Genomic DNA, 14,055 nt, shown 5'->3' on the forward strand with positions numbered 1-14,055 from the left:
TGCTGTGTGACCTCAGGCAGGTTATGTTACCTCTCTGTGCCTTACTTCCCCATTGTGGATAAGAACAGTGTCGGGCTCATGGGGCTGAGATGAAGATTAAAGGAATTAGTGGCTGTAATGTTCAGAGCACAATTTGGAACCCACCACGGCCTCCGAGGCTATCAGTTTCTGTTGTCGGGTGATGGCTGATCTCCCCTAACGCGGTGAGGTCTCAGACCCTCCCCCAGGTCACTTTGCCCCCCACTTTGCAGCAACAACCGCTGGCCAGGGCTGTCATGAGACGGTGTTATTGAAGTTATTCTAACCCTTCCGCAAGGAAATACTTCGTTTATCCTTAACTATTACCCTAGAGGCCCTGATGCTTTTTCCTCTTCTCCATGTTGTTTTTACCTGTGTTACAAAACAGTAAATAAACTCCACAGTGTTCACAAATATGAAATCTATCATCTGACCAGGAGTGGGAAATGAGTAGATTTCACACTTGGCCTCTCTGTGGACCGACAGATAGTGGGTGCTCTTTTACGCTTGTGACCTTGGAGGGAGCCAACCGACCTCCAGTAACCTCACGAGCTTCCTGTTTGCTGCAGCAACAGTGGCACCGGCCCTATTATTTCACATATGATTGCATTATGCCTATTTTAAAACCATTTGTCTTGTAGGTGCTGAGAGCAGAAACTGAAATCATTGCTTGTGGTTTGGGGGTTTTCACATGTCTGCAGTGATGAAAACTGAAATTCTGTCCTACAGGGCAGGGGTTTCTTCCCCTTATTAATTGCAGAATAAATACATCTCCCTGCAGAAAGGTCTGTTGTGTAGCGGAAGGGCTCCTCGAGAAGTGTTTACATCTCAGCTGCTGGGTAAGTCACTGACAAAGTGCTTTTCAGTAAAAATTTTTTTTTTCAGTATAAATGTATAGAGTAAATGTCATTAGCCGTAGGTCAAAGAAAATATGTCGTGTGTGTTAGTATAAGCACAAACAGTAATTTATATTTGAGCTGTGATGTAAAGTGTCTCTGATTTAAATCGCTGAGTCAGCAAATATTGGGGAGCCAAATAGGAGGCAGGGGTCTGCTGGGTGTTGGGGCTCAGTGAGAAGGAGCCAAACCCCCCACAGACCAGTGAGGGAAACACGATGCATTGCCTCTCAATGAAAAGCGAGAAGCCTTCATTTTTTCTCCAGTTTTATTGAGAAAGAATTGACATATAATGTTGTACTTGTCCCAAGGTGTACAATAGAATGGTTTGATGATGTTTATATCACAAAACAACCACACTCAGTAAGCTAACACCCATCACCACACATAATTATAATTTTTTTTCTTGTGATGAGAACATTTAAGATTTCTTCTCTTAGCAGTTTTCAGATACACGATACAATAAGGCTCTCCGTGCTGCCGTTCTGTTCTCCAGGACGCGTTTGTCTTAGAACTGGAACTTTCAAACTTCGGACTACCATATCGACACCTTCACAGTGGACCTTGGGATGTCGTCACTCTGAGCTGGGAGGCCCTCTGTACCTTAATCCATCCACTTTTCCTTGTAGAGCGTCCCACGTGGAGCGGTTCTTCACAGGAGGGAACGAAGACTCAGCCATTTGGGAAGATGGTGAGCGGCGGCAACACTGGTGGTGGGTCAGGGAAGGTCGTGGTCTCAGAGCCCAGAGGATAAGGTCAGATGCCCACGACCCTTCTGCTCTTTCCCCTTCTTGGCTCCAGGGCCCATAACCACCCCATCTTCCTCAACCATCACCGTGGTACTCTTCGTATTCCCATTGTACTGATGAAGATGGAGGCTTTGAGAGGTGAGGACCAGCCCAGCACCACAGATGGCTAGTGATGGGCTGGCGTCCCTTCCGCCGCCGTCCCTGCCGGTGCCTGGGCACTTGAGCGCGCACACACAGGAGAGCTAGTAAGGAGGAAGAGAATTGCTCCGTCCATCTTCACCTTCTCAAAGTGACAGTTGACAAAGAACGGTCACAAGTGCTTCCTTGTCCAGCAGCCCACTGTGGGGTCCCAGCGACCTGGTACCCTCTGGTTTCATGTCCTCTCCCTATCCATCCCCAAACTCTGCCACCTACGTCCTCATTCTCCACAGTCCGTGTGATGTCTGCTCAGTGCCACAGGTGGCTATGAGGCCGCCTCGTCTCGAGTGGCCTCACTCAGGACAGTTCTGTGACTTAAAAGAAAATTGACCTTTGAATTTTGAGATAGTTGTAGGCTCCCACGGAGTTGTAAGGAAGAACCCAGAGGGATCCTATGTGCTCCTGGCCCAGCTCCCCTCTTGGTCACGTCTTGCAAAATGAGTACAACAACATCACATCCCTGATGTTGAAACTGATAAAGTCCAGACACAGAATGCCGCTCACAAGTCTCCCTCGTACCACACTCCCATACCCCCACTCTCTGTCTTTCCACCCCATCTCCTCCTTAACCCTGGCAATCACAAGTCTGTTCCCATCTGTGTAGTCATGTCATTTCAAGAACTTCACATGAAAGGAGTTGTACAGTGTCTAGCCTCTTCAGTTCGGCTTTTTCCAGGAGAATTCTCTGGAGATCGACCCAGGTTGTTGGATGTTGAGTAGTTCGTTACTTTGTACTGTTGAGTAGTGTGCCATAGTGTAGACCACAGGTCACTATTTCCTTATCGATGGACATCTGTACTGTTTGTAGGTTTTGGCTAATCATAGACAAAGCTGCCGTTAATGTTTGTGTACTAATTTTTGTCTGAATGTGATTTTTCATTTCCCTGGAACAAACGTCCAGGAGTGCATTTGCTAGAAGTTGAGGAAATCGCCCTCTATTTCTATTTTTCTAAGTTAAAACAAAAGCCAACCATGAATAGGTGTTCAGTTTTGTCAAGGGTTTTGTCCTTATCAATTGGCATGATTTTGTGATTTTTCTTCTTTATGTCACCATGTCTGTTAACCTGGTAAATACATGGATACGCAAATGTTGAACTAGACTTGCATGCTTGGGATGAACCCCATTTGGATGTAGTGTATCATTTTAAATATATATTGCTGAATTCTGTTTGCTACTATTTTGTTAGTGACTTTTGCATTTATATTTATGAGAGATTTTGATTTGTAGGGTTTTTAAAAAAATATTATCTTTATCTGATACCAAGGATATGCTCATTAAATAAGATGAATTGTGAAGTGTTCCCTCTTTTTTTTAATTTTTGGAGGAGATTGTAGAGAGTTGTTGTGAATTCTTTAAACACTTGGTAGAATTCTCTGGGGAAGCTCCCTGGGTCTGAAGAGTTCTTTCTTCTTCCTCCCTCCCCTTTTCCTTCCTTCCTTCCTTCCTTCCTTCCTTCCTTCCTTCCTTCTCTTTTTCAGTTTTATAATAATTAATTCAGTTTCCTTTGTCGTTATAGGGCTATTCAAATAATCTGTTTTATATTCAGTGAGTTGTAATTTATGCTTTTGAGGAATTCGTTCATTTCATCCAGATTGTCCAATTTAAATGTGCAGAGTTGTTTGTAGTGTTGACTCATTGTCCTTTGGACGTCTGTGGGATCTGTACTGATAACTCCTGCTCCATCTCTAATATTGTAATTTGTGTCTTGTGTGTTTTTCCTTTGTCAGACATGTTGGAGGATTTTTCAATTTTAATCATCATTTGTAAATGATCAGTCAAGCTTTGTGTTCCATTGACTTTCTTTATTCTCCTACTTTTAATTTCATTGATTTCTTGTCTTTATTATTTTCTTTATTTTGGTTTATTTTGTTCTTCTTTATCTATATTCTTGAGGTGATTAGATTAGATTATGAATGAGACTTTTCCTAATTTTTTTAAGATTTTATTTATATATTTACAGACAGAGATCACAAGTAGGCAGAGAGGCAGGCAGAGGGGGGTGGGAAGCAGGCTCCCCACTGAGCAGAGAGCCTGATGCGGGGCTTGATCCCAGGACCCTGAGGCCATGACCTGAGCTGAAGGCAGAAGCTTAACCCACTGAGCCACCCAGACACCCCAGACTTTTCCTAATTTTTAATTTATATGATTTTAGCATTGTAAATCATTGTATGATTTTAGCCTTTAGCTCTCACATGTGTACTTTCATTTTAATTCAGTTAACTATATTTTGTTTGCCATTAAGATCCAAGGGTCCAGGGATTATTTGGAAGCGTGTTGCTTAGATTCCAAGTGTTTGTGGAGATTTTCCTATTATCTTTCTTTTATTGATTTCTAGTTTGACTACATTTGGGTCAAAGAACACACTCTGTGTAATTTCAGTTCTTTAAATTTAATTTAAATTTGTGGAGGTTTGTTCAATGGCCCAGGATTTGATCTATGGTAGTACCTGCTCCATGAACATTTGAGAAGAATGTGTACTTTTCTGTCATTGACTGGAGTGAAGTGTTCTATAAATACTAATTGGGTCCTGTTGGTCAGTGGTGCTATTGGGTTCTATATTCTTGCTAAATTTTCTGTCTAGTTCTAGCAGTTATTGAGAGAAGCAATGAAGTATCCAACTGTAATTATGAATTTATCTATTTCTCTTTTGGTTCTATCGAGTTCTGCTTCCCATAGTTTATAGTTCTGTTGTTTGGTTTGTTTATATTTAATGTGAGTATTGACCTGTTGGGTTTAAACATGCATTTTATTTTTTTATTTTCTGTGTTCTCAGTTTTTCCTTTACCTGTTTTCCTTTTCCTGCCTGGAAAGGAGTCACTTGAACATTTTTAAGAATTGCTTTTTTGACTTCTCTATAATGTTTTAGACAGTATCTCTTTGTATTGCCATTTTTAGTGGTTTCTCTGGATATTACATTACATATACATGACATCAATTTTTGCGTCATGTTTTATAAGTTGGAGTGACATGTACAAATATTGCCTCCCTTCACATCTCTTTACTCTCCTCTGTTTATAATATAATTGTCTTAAACATTTACTTCACATTCATTTAGAAGCCCATCAGACAATATTACAATTTTTGCTTTAACCATCAAACACAATTTGAAAAACTCAATAGCAGAAGGAAAAGTTTATTTTGTTTACTCATATTTTTGCTTACAGTGTTCTCTTTTTTGATACAAAAACATTTCCCTCTTTTCCCATTTTTTTTATGTTTGAGAGAACTTCCTTCAGCCATTCTTTCAGGATAGGTCTCCTGGTAACAAATTTTCTTAAATGTGACTTGATTTCCCTCTCATTCTTGGATATTTTTCCTGGACATAAGAATCCTGGTTGTTAGTTCTTTCCTTTCAGCAAGTGAAAAGTGTTGTACCAATTCTTTCTGACCACTACTGTTTTCAATGAGAAATCTGCTGTAATTTGAATTGCTTTTTCTTTTCTGGTAAGATGTCATGCCTCTTTCACTGCTTTCGGGATCTCTCCTTTGCCTTTAGTACCAGAAGTTTGACTATGATGTGTGTTATTGTAGATTTTTTTTGGATTTACCCTCTGTGGAGTTACTCAATTTCTTGAATCCTTTGAATTTGGAGGTTTCTGTCTTTTGCCAAATTTGGGAAGTTTTAGCTATTATTTCTTTGAGCATTTTTCTTTCTCTTAAAGATTTTATTTTATTTTATTTTTTTAATGAGAGAGAGCATGCATGAGTAGGGGGAGGAGGAGAGGATGAAGGAGAGAGAGAATCTCAAGCAGATGCTACGCTGAGTGTGCAGCCTGTCCCAGGGCTCAGTCTCATGACCCCAAGATCATGGCCTGAGCCAAAGCCAAGATTCATATTCTCAATGGACTGAGCCACCCAGGCACCTCTCTTTGAGAATTTTCAACCTCTAATCACCCTTCTGAAACTATCAATTCGCCATTAGATCTTCTGTTATAGTCCCATATGTCCCTTAGCTTCTGCTCATGTTTCATACAGCCTCTATTCTCATTGTTGTCCAGACTGGGTAATTCTGTTGTTCTTTTGTCCAGTCCACTGATTCTTTCTCTTCTGCTCTCCATTCTGCTGTTGAGCCCATCTGCTGAGTTTTCCAATTTAGGTATCACTTTTTTGGGGGGGTATCTTTTATTCCTTTGTTGAGAGTTTCTGTCTTTTCATTTGTTTCAAGTGTGTTTGTAATTGTTCACTGAAGCATTTTGATAGTGGCTGCTTTCAACCTTTGTTAGGTGATTATAACATTTTTGTCATCTTGGTGTTAGCATCTACTGATTGGTTTTTTAAATTTGGATTTCTTGGTTCTTGGGTAATGAAAGACTTTTGATGGAAGCCTAAATATTTTTGGTATTATGTTATGAGACTTTGGATCTCATTTAATCTTTCTGTTTAGCTGACTTCCTCTGACATCACTCAGGTAGGAGAAGTGGGAGGGCACTGCCTCCTTACTGCCAGGTGAAGGTAGAAGTCCAGGTTCCCTGTTTGCTAACATCCAAGGGAGGAGCTCCTCATTTCTGTTGGAACGGTTGGCCACCACCCACACTTCCCTGGCCAGGAGAAGTAGGAGACCTTATTATTGCTCCCTACTTGATCCCCACTGACACCATGATTTGGAGGGAGTGTAATGTCTTTGTTAACACAGTGTGGTGGTGAAAGTCCTAAATCTGCTGAGTCTCTTCTGCCACCACTCCAGTGAGGGAAGGAGGGGCTCTTCACGACTGCCTGGTGGGCATGGTTCCAGCCTCTGTATATGGCCTTCTTTGACACCATTTTGATGAGGGATAGGGGCAGTTTGGGGTGCTTACAGCCGGACAAGGTGGAAACCTAGGCTCCCCACTCACCTTTATTAGTGTAGGTGGGGTGTGGTGTTTGACTGAACGCCAATTGTCTAAAAAATTTCTATATTTCTAGGGTGCCCCTTTTCTGTTCTTTTAGCCAGAGAGAGTAGCCTTTTGTTGGGGCTTGCTTTGTTTGTGTCCCTGAGCATTTTCAGGTTGTTGGTTTCTTCAAATGAAAGTCTGGGTTATATGAGGCACAAAGAAAACCCAGGGACCTCACCACAGTGTCGTTCCTTGGGTCCCAAGATCCCCAGGCCATCTGGCTTATGTTCCCCACTTTTCAGGGTCTCCTCATGTGCTTTGTACAATGTCCAGTGTTTTTAGTGGTGCTCAGGGGGGGTGAAGAGAGAAAAGCATATCTCTCCATCTCCCCACTAGCCTGCTTGGGATTTTTAACAGATTAAGTGTGGGCTTCTTGAGATCTCTGTCCCTATTTGAGAGAGCCGTGATGGTCAAATGCAAGGGGTGCTTAGCAGGAGTCAGGAGACCTGGGGCTTTTCAAACCTTAAGGAATCTCAATCTCCTTACTTCCAAGTGCAAAGATCATTTCCTGAGATCTTTTCTGAGGCTAAGTTCCTTACGGTAGCTCATTTCCCCTCCCTTCCCTTAAAAGGTAGCCAAGTCTTTTTTTTTTTTTTTTTTAATTAAATTGTTTTTCTTCTGCCTTGGGGACTTTTGAGTTGCAAGGCCCTGCCTAGAAGTTTCCAAACATACAGAAGATAATCTCCCCCAACCAAATTTTTGCTTTCAAAAACCCAAGCTTAAGTAGGTGATTGCCCAGGTCTTCCTGGGAGGTAGGAGAAGAGGAGTTGGAGAACTAGAGAAGAAAGGCAGGAGTCCCAGGCCTGGGAAAGGGGAAGGGTAGGGTTTTCAGACGACGGGAGAGCTCAGGCATCTCAGGGAGGCAAGAGGGCTTCAGGGCACCGGACACACAGGGCTTGAGCTGTGGTCTTTGGAGCCAGGAGGAATAGATCTGTGCCTGAGCTGGCATGGTGTGGAGACACTGCCTTCCAGGGACCAGGGACTCATTATTTGACTGCTAAGGAAAGTGAAACGTGGCCTGTCCTAGACCTGGGCTGGGGTGTTGGATTCACATGTGATCCAGTGATGGCATCTGCCTCCCTTTGCCTGCAGGGGTATCCCGAGTGTCCCATGGGATCATGCATGGTTCAGTACTTTTCGAAACATTGGAGGTTATTCAACATCCTCTTGATGTTTATCAAGCGCCTACTCTGGCTAGAAGACATGCTAAGGATGATGTTGGAGGCAAAGATACATTCCAGAGACACTGGGATTTATGATTTCCTGAGGGAGATAAGGCAAGTGCCCAGATGAACAGGGACCAACGCAACCAAGCACTATGGGGTTGACCTATAACCTATTTGTGAGGATTTCCCCATACACTGGTGTAGGGGCCCCGACTTTTAACAGCCTGTTTGTCCTAATCAGGATTTTTAGGCTGCAAGGGACGGAAACCTGATTCATGCTCATTCAAGGTCAGAGGGAGAGTACTGGTTCTCATAATGAGGGTGACCAACATTTGCGTACAAGACGCACACGGTGAGCTGGACATGTTTATCACAAAATTGACTCATTCAATCCTCCCAATGATCCTGAGATGGGCACAGCTGTCAGTCACTCTATAGCTGCAGTCATGGAGGTACCGGGAGGCACAAGCTTGTTGCAGGGGCCGAGCACTTTCCACATACTGCACAGCCTCTGTGCCTCCGTGGTCTCCCTTCCCAGCTGGCCAGTCTCCGCAGGTAGGGAAGGTGGCCACTGTGTGGGGCTGTCAACCCCCAAAGGAAAGGAAAGCCTCTCCTTCTCAGGGCCCTGGCAAGTCCCAGGGAGAACTCTGATGTGCCCTCTCCCCCCAGGCTGGTAAATCCTCTCCAGTGGCCTTGGGGATGGATTGTTCTGACTGGTTCCGGGTGGGGCTTGCGTATTAAGATTGATCACAGGCAGTTAGGGCAGAGCAGCTCTGCAGAGGAAAAGTGGGGTGCACCCCCAAACTACCAGTTTTTTTTCCCAACCGGTCCCTTGAATGGGAATGGTTGGGAGGCTTTTATTTCTGTGTGGGAGGCGGTGTCCAGTAATTTTCCGGTGTCTGTCCCTTGGACTTCTGTCCTGGTCTTCGGTTTTGGAGGCCATCTCATTGCCACACTTCCTCTTTCTTCATTTGTGGAAATTGTTTCCTAGAACTTTCTTGCCACTCTCTGCTCTGTGCTAATGGAAGAAAACAGGAATCACTAACTTTTTCCTAACTTAGCTCATGAGTATGGTCTTGCATTTTTCTTTCCCTGAAGCCATCCCTCATAACCTCACCTTTCCGTCTTTGGCACTCCCCCTCTCCCTACCTCCACCCTGCATGCACCTGCCGCCCCTTGTCTGCCCCCACCTCCCGAAAGGTGAGGAGGGAGGGGTCCCCTTTGGATCTGGGACGCTGGGGACAGAACATGACAGGGGGCAGGAGGGCCAGCCGAGCAGGACTCCAGCAAACTGTGGAGGTGAAAACAATGTTTCTCTAAAATGAACCAGCCTACACAGAGTTTCCATTTGGTGCTCAGACCCAGCCTTAGGCTGCCACCCTCCCTGATACACTGTGTCCGCTGCCTTTTCCCATCTCTGCCCACAAGGGCTGGGGCACGGTTGTCCTCTGCACTCGCCCCCACTCCGAATAGTCTTTCTCTCCTCCTCGCCTCCCACCCCTCCTGCCCTCGCTGTCTTTCTCCTGCTCTCTCACACCCAAATTCTTCTTTTCTCTCCCTCATTCTTTCACTCTCTTCCCTTTTTCAAAATTTTTAAATTTTTTTTTTATGTGGAGGCATTGGCTTTTATGGCAACGGAGGTAGAAAAGGCCCAGTGGCCCTAATTCTCTGTTAACATGGCAGGAAAAGGATCAGAGAAGCCCACAAATCAGGGGCCACGAGCTGAGGCAGATCTCCAGCCCAGAGCAGGTTTCCCACAGGGACGCCTCCAGGAATGCACACCTGCTGAATACGGTCCTAGATGTGGATACAGCAGGGGTGGGGTTCATCCCCGCTGGCCCAGCTCCGGGAGTCCCTGTCACATCTCCCCACTCTGTCTGCCAAGAGAAGGGGCAAGCCCCCTCCCCTGCTGCCTGGTGCAGCGCCAACATTTTGCTTTTATTTGTCTGAAAACATTTACCTTCAGAGCCAAAGCTTTGGGTGGTGGAAAGCGAGCAAGTGAACACGCCCTACACCATCCCCTCCAGAATCGAGTTTCCCGGAGGCTTTGGGGAAAGCAACCTCAGGGTCACTGTGCAGCCCTTGATGTGGTGGAAGGGGGGCTGGGGACGGGCCAGGTGGACCAGCCTTCTTGAGCTTCTTGTTTTCCTCCATGAAATGGTGATATGTCAAGTGAGGGAGATGTTCCCCTGGCGGAATATGGGCGGAGCGGGCACTTTTCTACAGTGGGGTCTCAAGCGTCCTGGGAACAGCCTGTTGGATTGGCTCCAAAAGGGGCAGGGCCACCCAAGACCAGGAGGCCTGTTGTCCCCATTTGGACCCTCCAGCTTCAGGGCAAGAATTAGCCCTAAAGCGTGAAGCTCACAGAACGAGTTAGAAACATACCCAGTCCACGGGCGCCTGGCCGGCTCAGTGGGTTAAGCGCCTGCCTTCAGCTCAGGTCATGATCTCAGGGTCCTGGGATCGAGCCCCACGTTGGGGGATCCCTTGTCAGTGGGGAGTCTGCTTCTCCCTCTCTCTCTACCCCCCACCCCTGCTTGTGCTTGCTTGCTCACTGTCTTTCAAATAAATAAATAAATCTTTAATAATTAAGAGGGGGAAAAAAAAGATCTCGATGAGAACCACAGCTTTCCCGTCTCTCTCTGTTACTGCCTGACGATACTTTAGGGCACGGTTTTTCTCCATTTTGCACCCAGCCGCCCACAGCCCATGTTCCAATGTGGAGATCAGCTTTGGGCAGAGGAGGCAATCTTTTTTTTTTTTTTTTAAGATTTATTTATTTATTAGAGAGAGAGAGAGAGGGTGCACGTGTGAGTGGGGGGAGGGGCAGAGGGAGAGGGAGAGAGAGAATCTCCAGCAGACTCTGAGCCTAACATGGGGCCTGATCCCAGGACCACAAGATCATGACCTGAGCTGAAACCAAGAGTCCGACACTCAGCAGCCTGAGCCACCTGGGAGCCCCCCGAGCAGACAATCTCTTAGTGTCCTCTGAACATGGGGCGAAAGTCATAGGTCCTAGTAAATGAAGTTCAGGATGGTGTTGCTCTGTAGTTGAGCAGAAGAAAGTCAGTTGATGGGGTCCACTTAGGTGAATGCAGGGTCAGCCCCCGTCATCAAAGAAGGCTCAAGGTCAAAACTGTTCAGAGCCAAATTACCAAAATACAAAAAAGATTCTCTTAATAAAGAATATATTCATTATATTTCTTCCTAGCCAGCTGGGAGCAGGGAGGCTGGGAAGCCACAGGGTGTCCCTGAAGGTTTCTCTGGAGGGATCTCGAGTTTGGGACCTGCAGGGGTGGGGCAGTCCAAGACGGCAAGCCCAGCCTCACCCCCTTGCAGCCCGCGCTTCATGTGAGTCCCCAGGCCCACAGCGATCCCATCTGGATGTCTGACCTACCCATCCCTCCCTTTAACCCCCTTCAGTGGACACCAAGAGCAGAACCCTTGCAGCAGAGACCGGGTACCTGGGGTGCCTCCATTGCCCCGCCATTTCCCAGCCTCAGTGGCTGGAAGTCTGGCAGAGATAAATCGGACAGTCCTTCAAATGGAATTTAGGGGATAAAGGGCAAACCAGGCAACAGGAATGACATAATTATAAGGAAAGTGAAATCAGTCCCCGGTGGTGGAGTCCACTGACCTGCTTGTCCTGGGATATTGGGTGGCCGGTTCTGCGGCTGGGAAGCTTGTCCTTACTGGCCGTCCAAGTAGAGCCTGGGGTCACTGTCTCCTCAGCCAGGGGAGGGAGTGCCTTGAAGAGGTGGTCAGTGGGGCCCCCCAAGGTTCACAAGGGACAGTGGGTCAATGGGACCCATGCAGCGAAAGGTAAACAGGAAGAAGGTGCATGGTCTAAGAAGCAATATTGGGGAAAGGGGGGTTTTCTGGGGTGTTTGGTCCAGAGGAGTGAAGGTCTAGAGAGAAATAGGGCATCTAGGTTGAATAACTCGAGGCCTGCTGTGGGGAGGGGGGCAGGCCTGTCTCTGTGACTTGATGTCTTAGCAGAAATCTCCGTCGGCTTTGGGATCTGTACTGCACAGTCCTTTGATGAGCTCATCTTGTGTTTGCCTGCTCTGCACATACACTTCTGCTCAGAGTGCCCCTAGATGACCTTGTGAAGCACCCATGTCCCAGTCTTTCTGCATGGTTCCAGTGGGGCTGCTCTCCCCTTTGGCCTAATTGGCCCAGCTAATCCGTGTTTGGCAAGGCCACACCAGTGGGGGACAGTGACTGGCTACTGGCTAATAGGGGGTAAGCCTGGAGTGGCTGGGGGAGGGGGCTTCCCAGAGACAGCCTTGCTGAGGGGGAAGCCAGCCCATGGAAAGTAGAGGCATGGAAAGAGCTGGAGACCAAGAGCTGAGGACACTATGGGTCCTTGGTCCTGGCAGGCTTGAAACCAGCATACCCTGAACCTCTCCGTTACCTGACAATGCATTGCCTTCAGCGTAAACCAGCTGGGATTGGGATTCTGTTACTTGCAACCAGGAGTGCAGATACAAATGTTGCAGATCCAACTTCTTCTACCGCTTCCTTATTCCCTAAGTTGGCACAAGATGGATGATACCAGGGAGGCTTGCTTGCTAGGTGCCATGCATGGTGGAAAGTGCTAGACACGCACCATTTCCCACATGACTGGGAGTCTTACTATCCAGCGTACAGATGTACAAGTAAGGAGTCTTTCAGTGCCTATAATGGAAAACCCAGCAGCTTGTGCTGTGCCAACAAGGACTCCCTTCCCCACTGTCTTCCCTCTCTGGCTTCACACTGACGCTCTACCCATTGTCCCCCTGGCCATCCCCAGAAGCCCAGCAGGCATTGCCTTCCACCTCTAGTTCCTGACCAACCGTTGCTGTAAATCACACCATACAGAACAGGGTGGGGGGGGTGGGGTCGGGAGGTTTCCAGAGGGAAATTCTGCGCTCATACGTGGGAGTGAGGAGAGTTGACAGTGGACAGAACACTGAGGCCAGCGCCATAAGGCTACGATGTCACATCTCCTGCCTCGATCACATAACTGGGCAGCGTCCAGACAAATGCTCGTGGCAGAACTCTCCCCTGCTGTGTTCTGCGTCTTCCTCTTACTGTTTCTTGTCCTGTCTGCTCCTGGAGCAGGCGGTGGGCTGCAGGACAAGCCACCAGCCCTAGACCCCAGAAGGGAGGCACCTTTCTCTCTGCCTTTTGGCCTCATCTCTCCCCAGAGGGTTTGGGGATTTGAATCTTCTTTCCAGTACCTTTGTAATTTTCTGGCCTCTCTGTACACTGAAGGCAACACACAGCCTGCTGGGCTGGGTGCACAGGGCAGCCCCTGAAAATACGGCGGTCATGTTTCCTTCCTCTCGGCCAAAGACAGAATAGAGGTAATGCGCTGATCTCCCAGTGCAACTAGTCAGACAAAAGCAGGGCCCTCCTCCCCCTGAACTCGACATCATACCTCCTTTCCCTCCTTTGGGTTGAGAGAAGTTGGCTATGCTTGTCAGACCTCTGGGTGAGACGTCCACGTGCCAGGTGTGCTGGAGGTGAGGAAGATGTGTTCCTACCTGCCGTCCTAACATGCAAACCACTGAACAAAGGCGCTGGCCTCTGATATTGGGAGTAAGAATGTCTTGTCACCGTGGCTACCGGGAAATGCTCCCACTCACATAGAATAAGGGCTTTAGAAGACGCCAGGCCATCTGATATTCCAGGCTGGGGCCAAATGAGAGGGTGTCTGGAGGTCCATTCCTTATGCAGTTACCCGAACACGGCGGTGGGCCAGCTACTGAGCCCCGCCCTGGAAACAAGCCTTTATTTTATTGGGGGGGGGCGGACAGGACAGAGGCCTGGGCACCGTCACCCAGCGTCCCTTTGTTACCCAGCTTTCGTCCTGCCTCTGGCCACGACAGTGCTGCAGGAAGGAGTGTTGGCACTGTCTCAGTGCGTGTGGGGGGCGGGGGGTCACCCCAAATAGGGAGCTGTGGTAGGGGGGCGTCGGAGAAGCCAGTGGTTCGTTAGTCCTGGAACTCCCACCTGGAAGAAGGGCAGAAAAGACCCGGCCTCCTCGCCTTCCAGTCTCCCTGACGCCCCCGCTGGCACCACGCACACAGCCGCGCGGGTTGGGGGCGGCGGTCCTGGAGGGAGACCCCGCTGTCCGTCGGGCGCTCAGGGCGGCTGGTCCACCCGCCT

The 14,055-nt window shown here is 47.5% G+C and overlaps 1 protein-coding gene across 2 annotated transcripts in view; it reads left to right on the forward strand.

Annotated features, from left to right (window-relative positions):
* The first annotated feature begins 752 nt into the window (after positions 1 to 752).
* Positions 753 to 14,055, forward strand: part of ABCG1 (ATP binding cassette subfamily G member 1) — a 66,167-nt gene continuing 52,864 nt past the window's right edge. Inside the window, exons 1-2 of one of the 2 annotated variants that reach the window (XM_032355966.1) lie at positions 753 to 857; positions 1,544 to 1,605. In XM_032355966.1, coding sequence (XP_032211857.1) covers positions 1,603 to 1,605 — 3 coding nt within the window. In that variant the 5' untranslated portion in view covers positions 753 to 857; positions 1,544 to 1,602. Of the gene's footprint in view, positions 858 to 1,410; positions 1,606 to 14,055 lie in introns of both variants that reach the window. The other variant, XM_032355975.1, reaches the window with a different exon arrangement.

The sequence above is a fragment of the Mustela erminea genome, chromosome 1, assembly GCF_009829155.1.
Source record: "Mustela erminea isolate mMusErm1 chromosome 1, mMusErm1.Pri, whole genome shotgun sequence".
Lineage (NCBI taxonomy): Eukaryota > Metazoa > Chordata > Mammalia > Carnivora > Mustelidae > Mustela > Mustela erminea.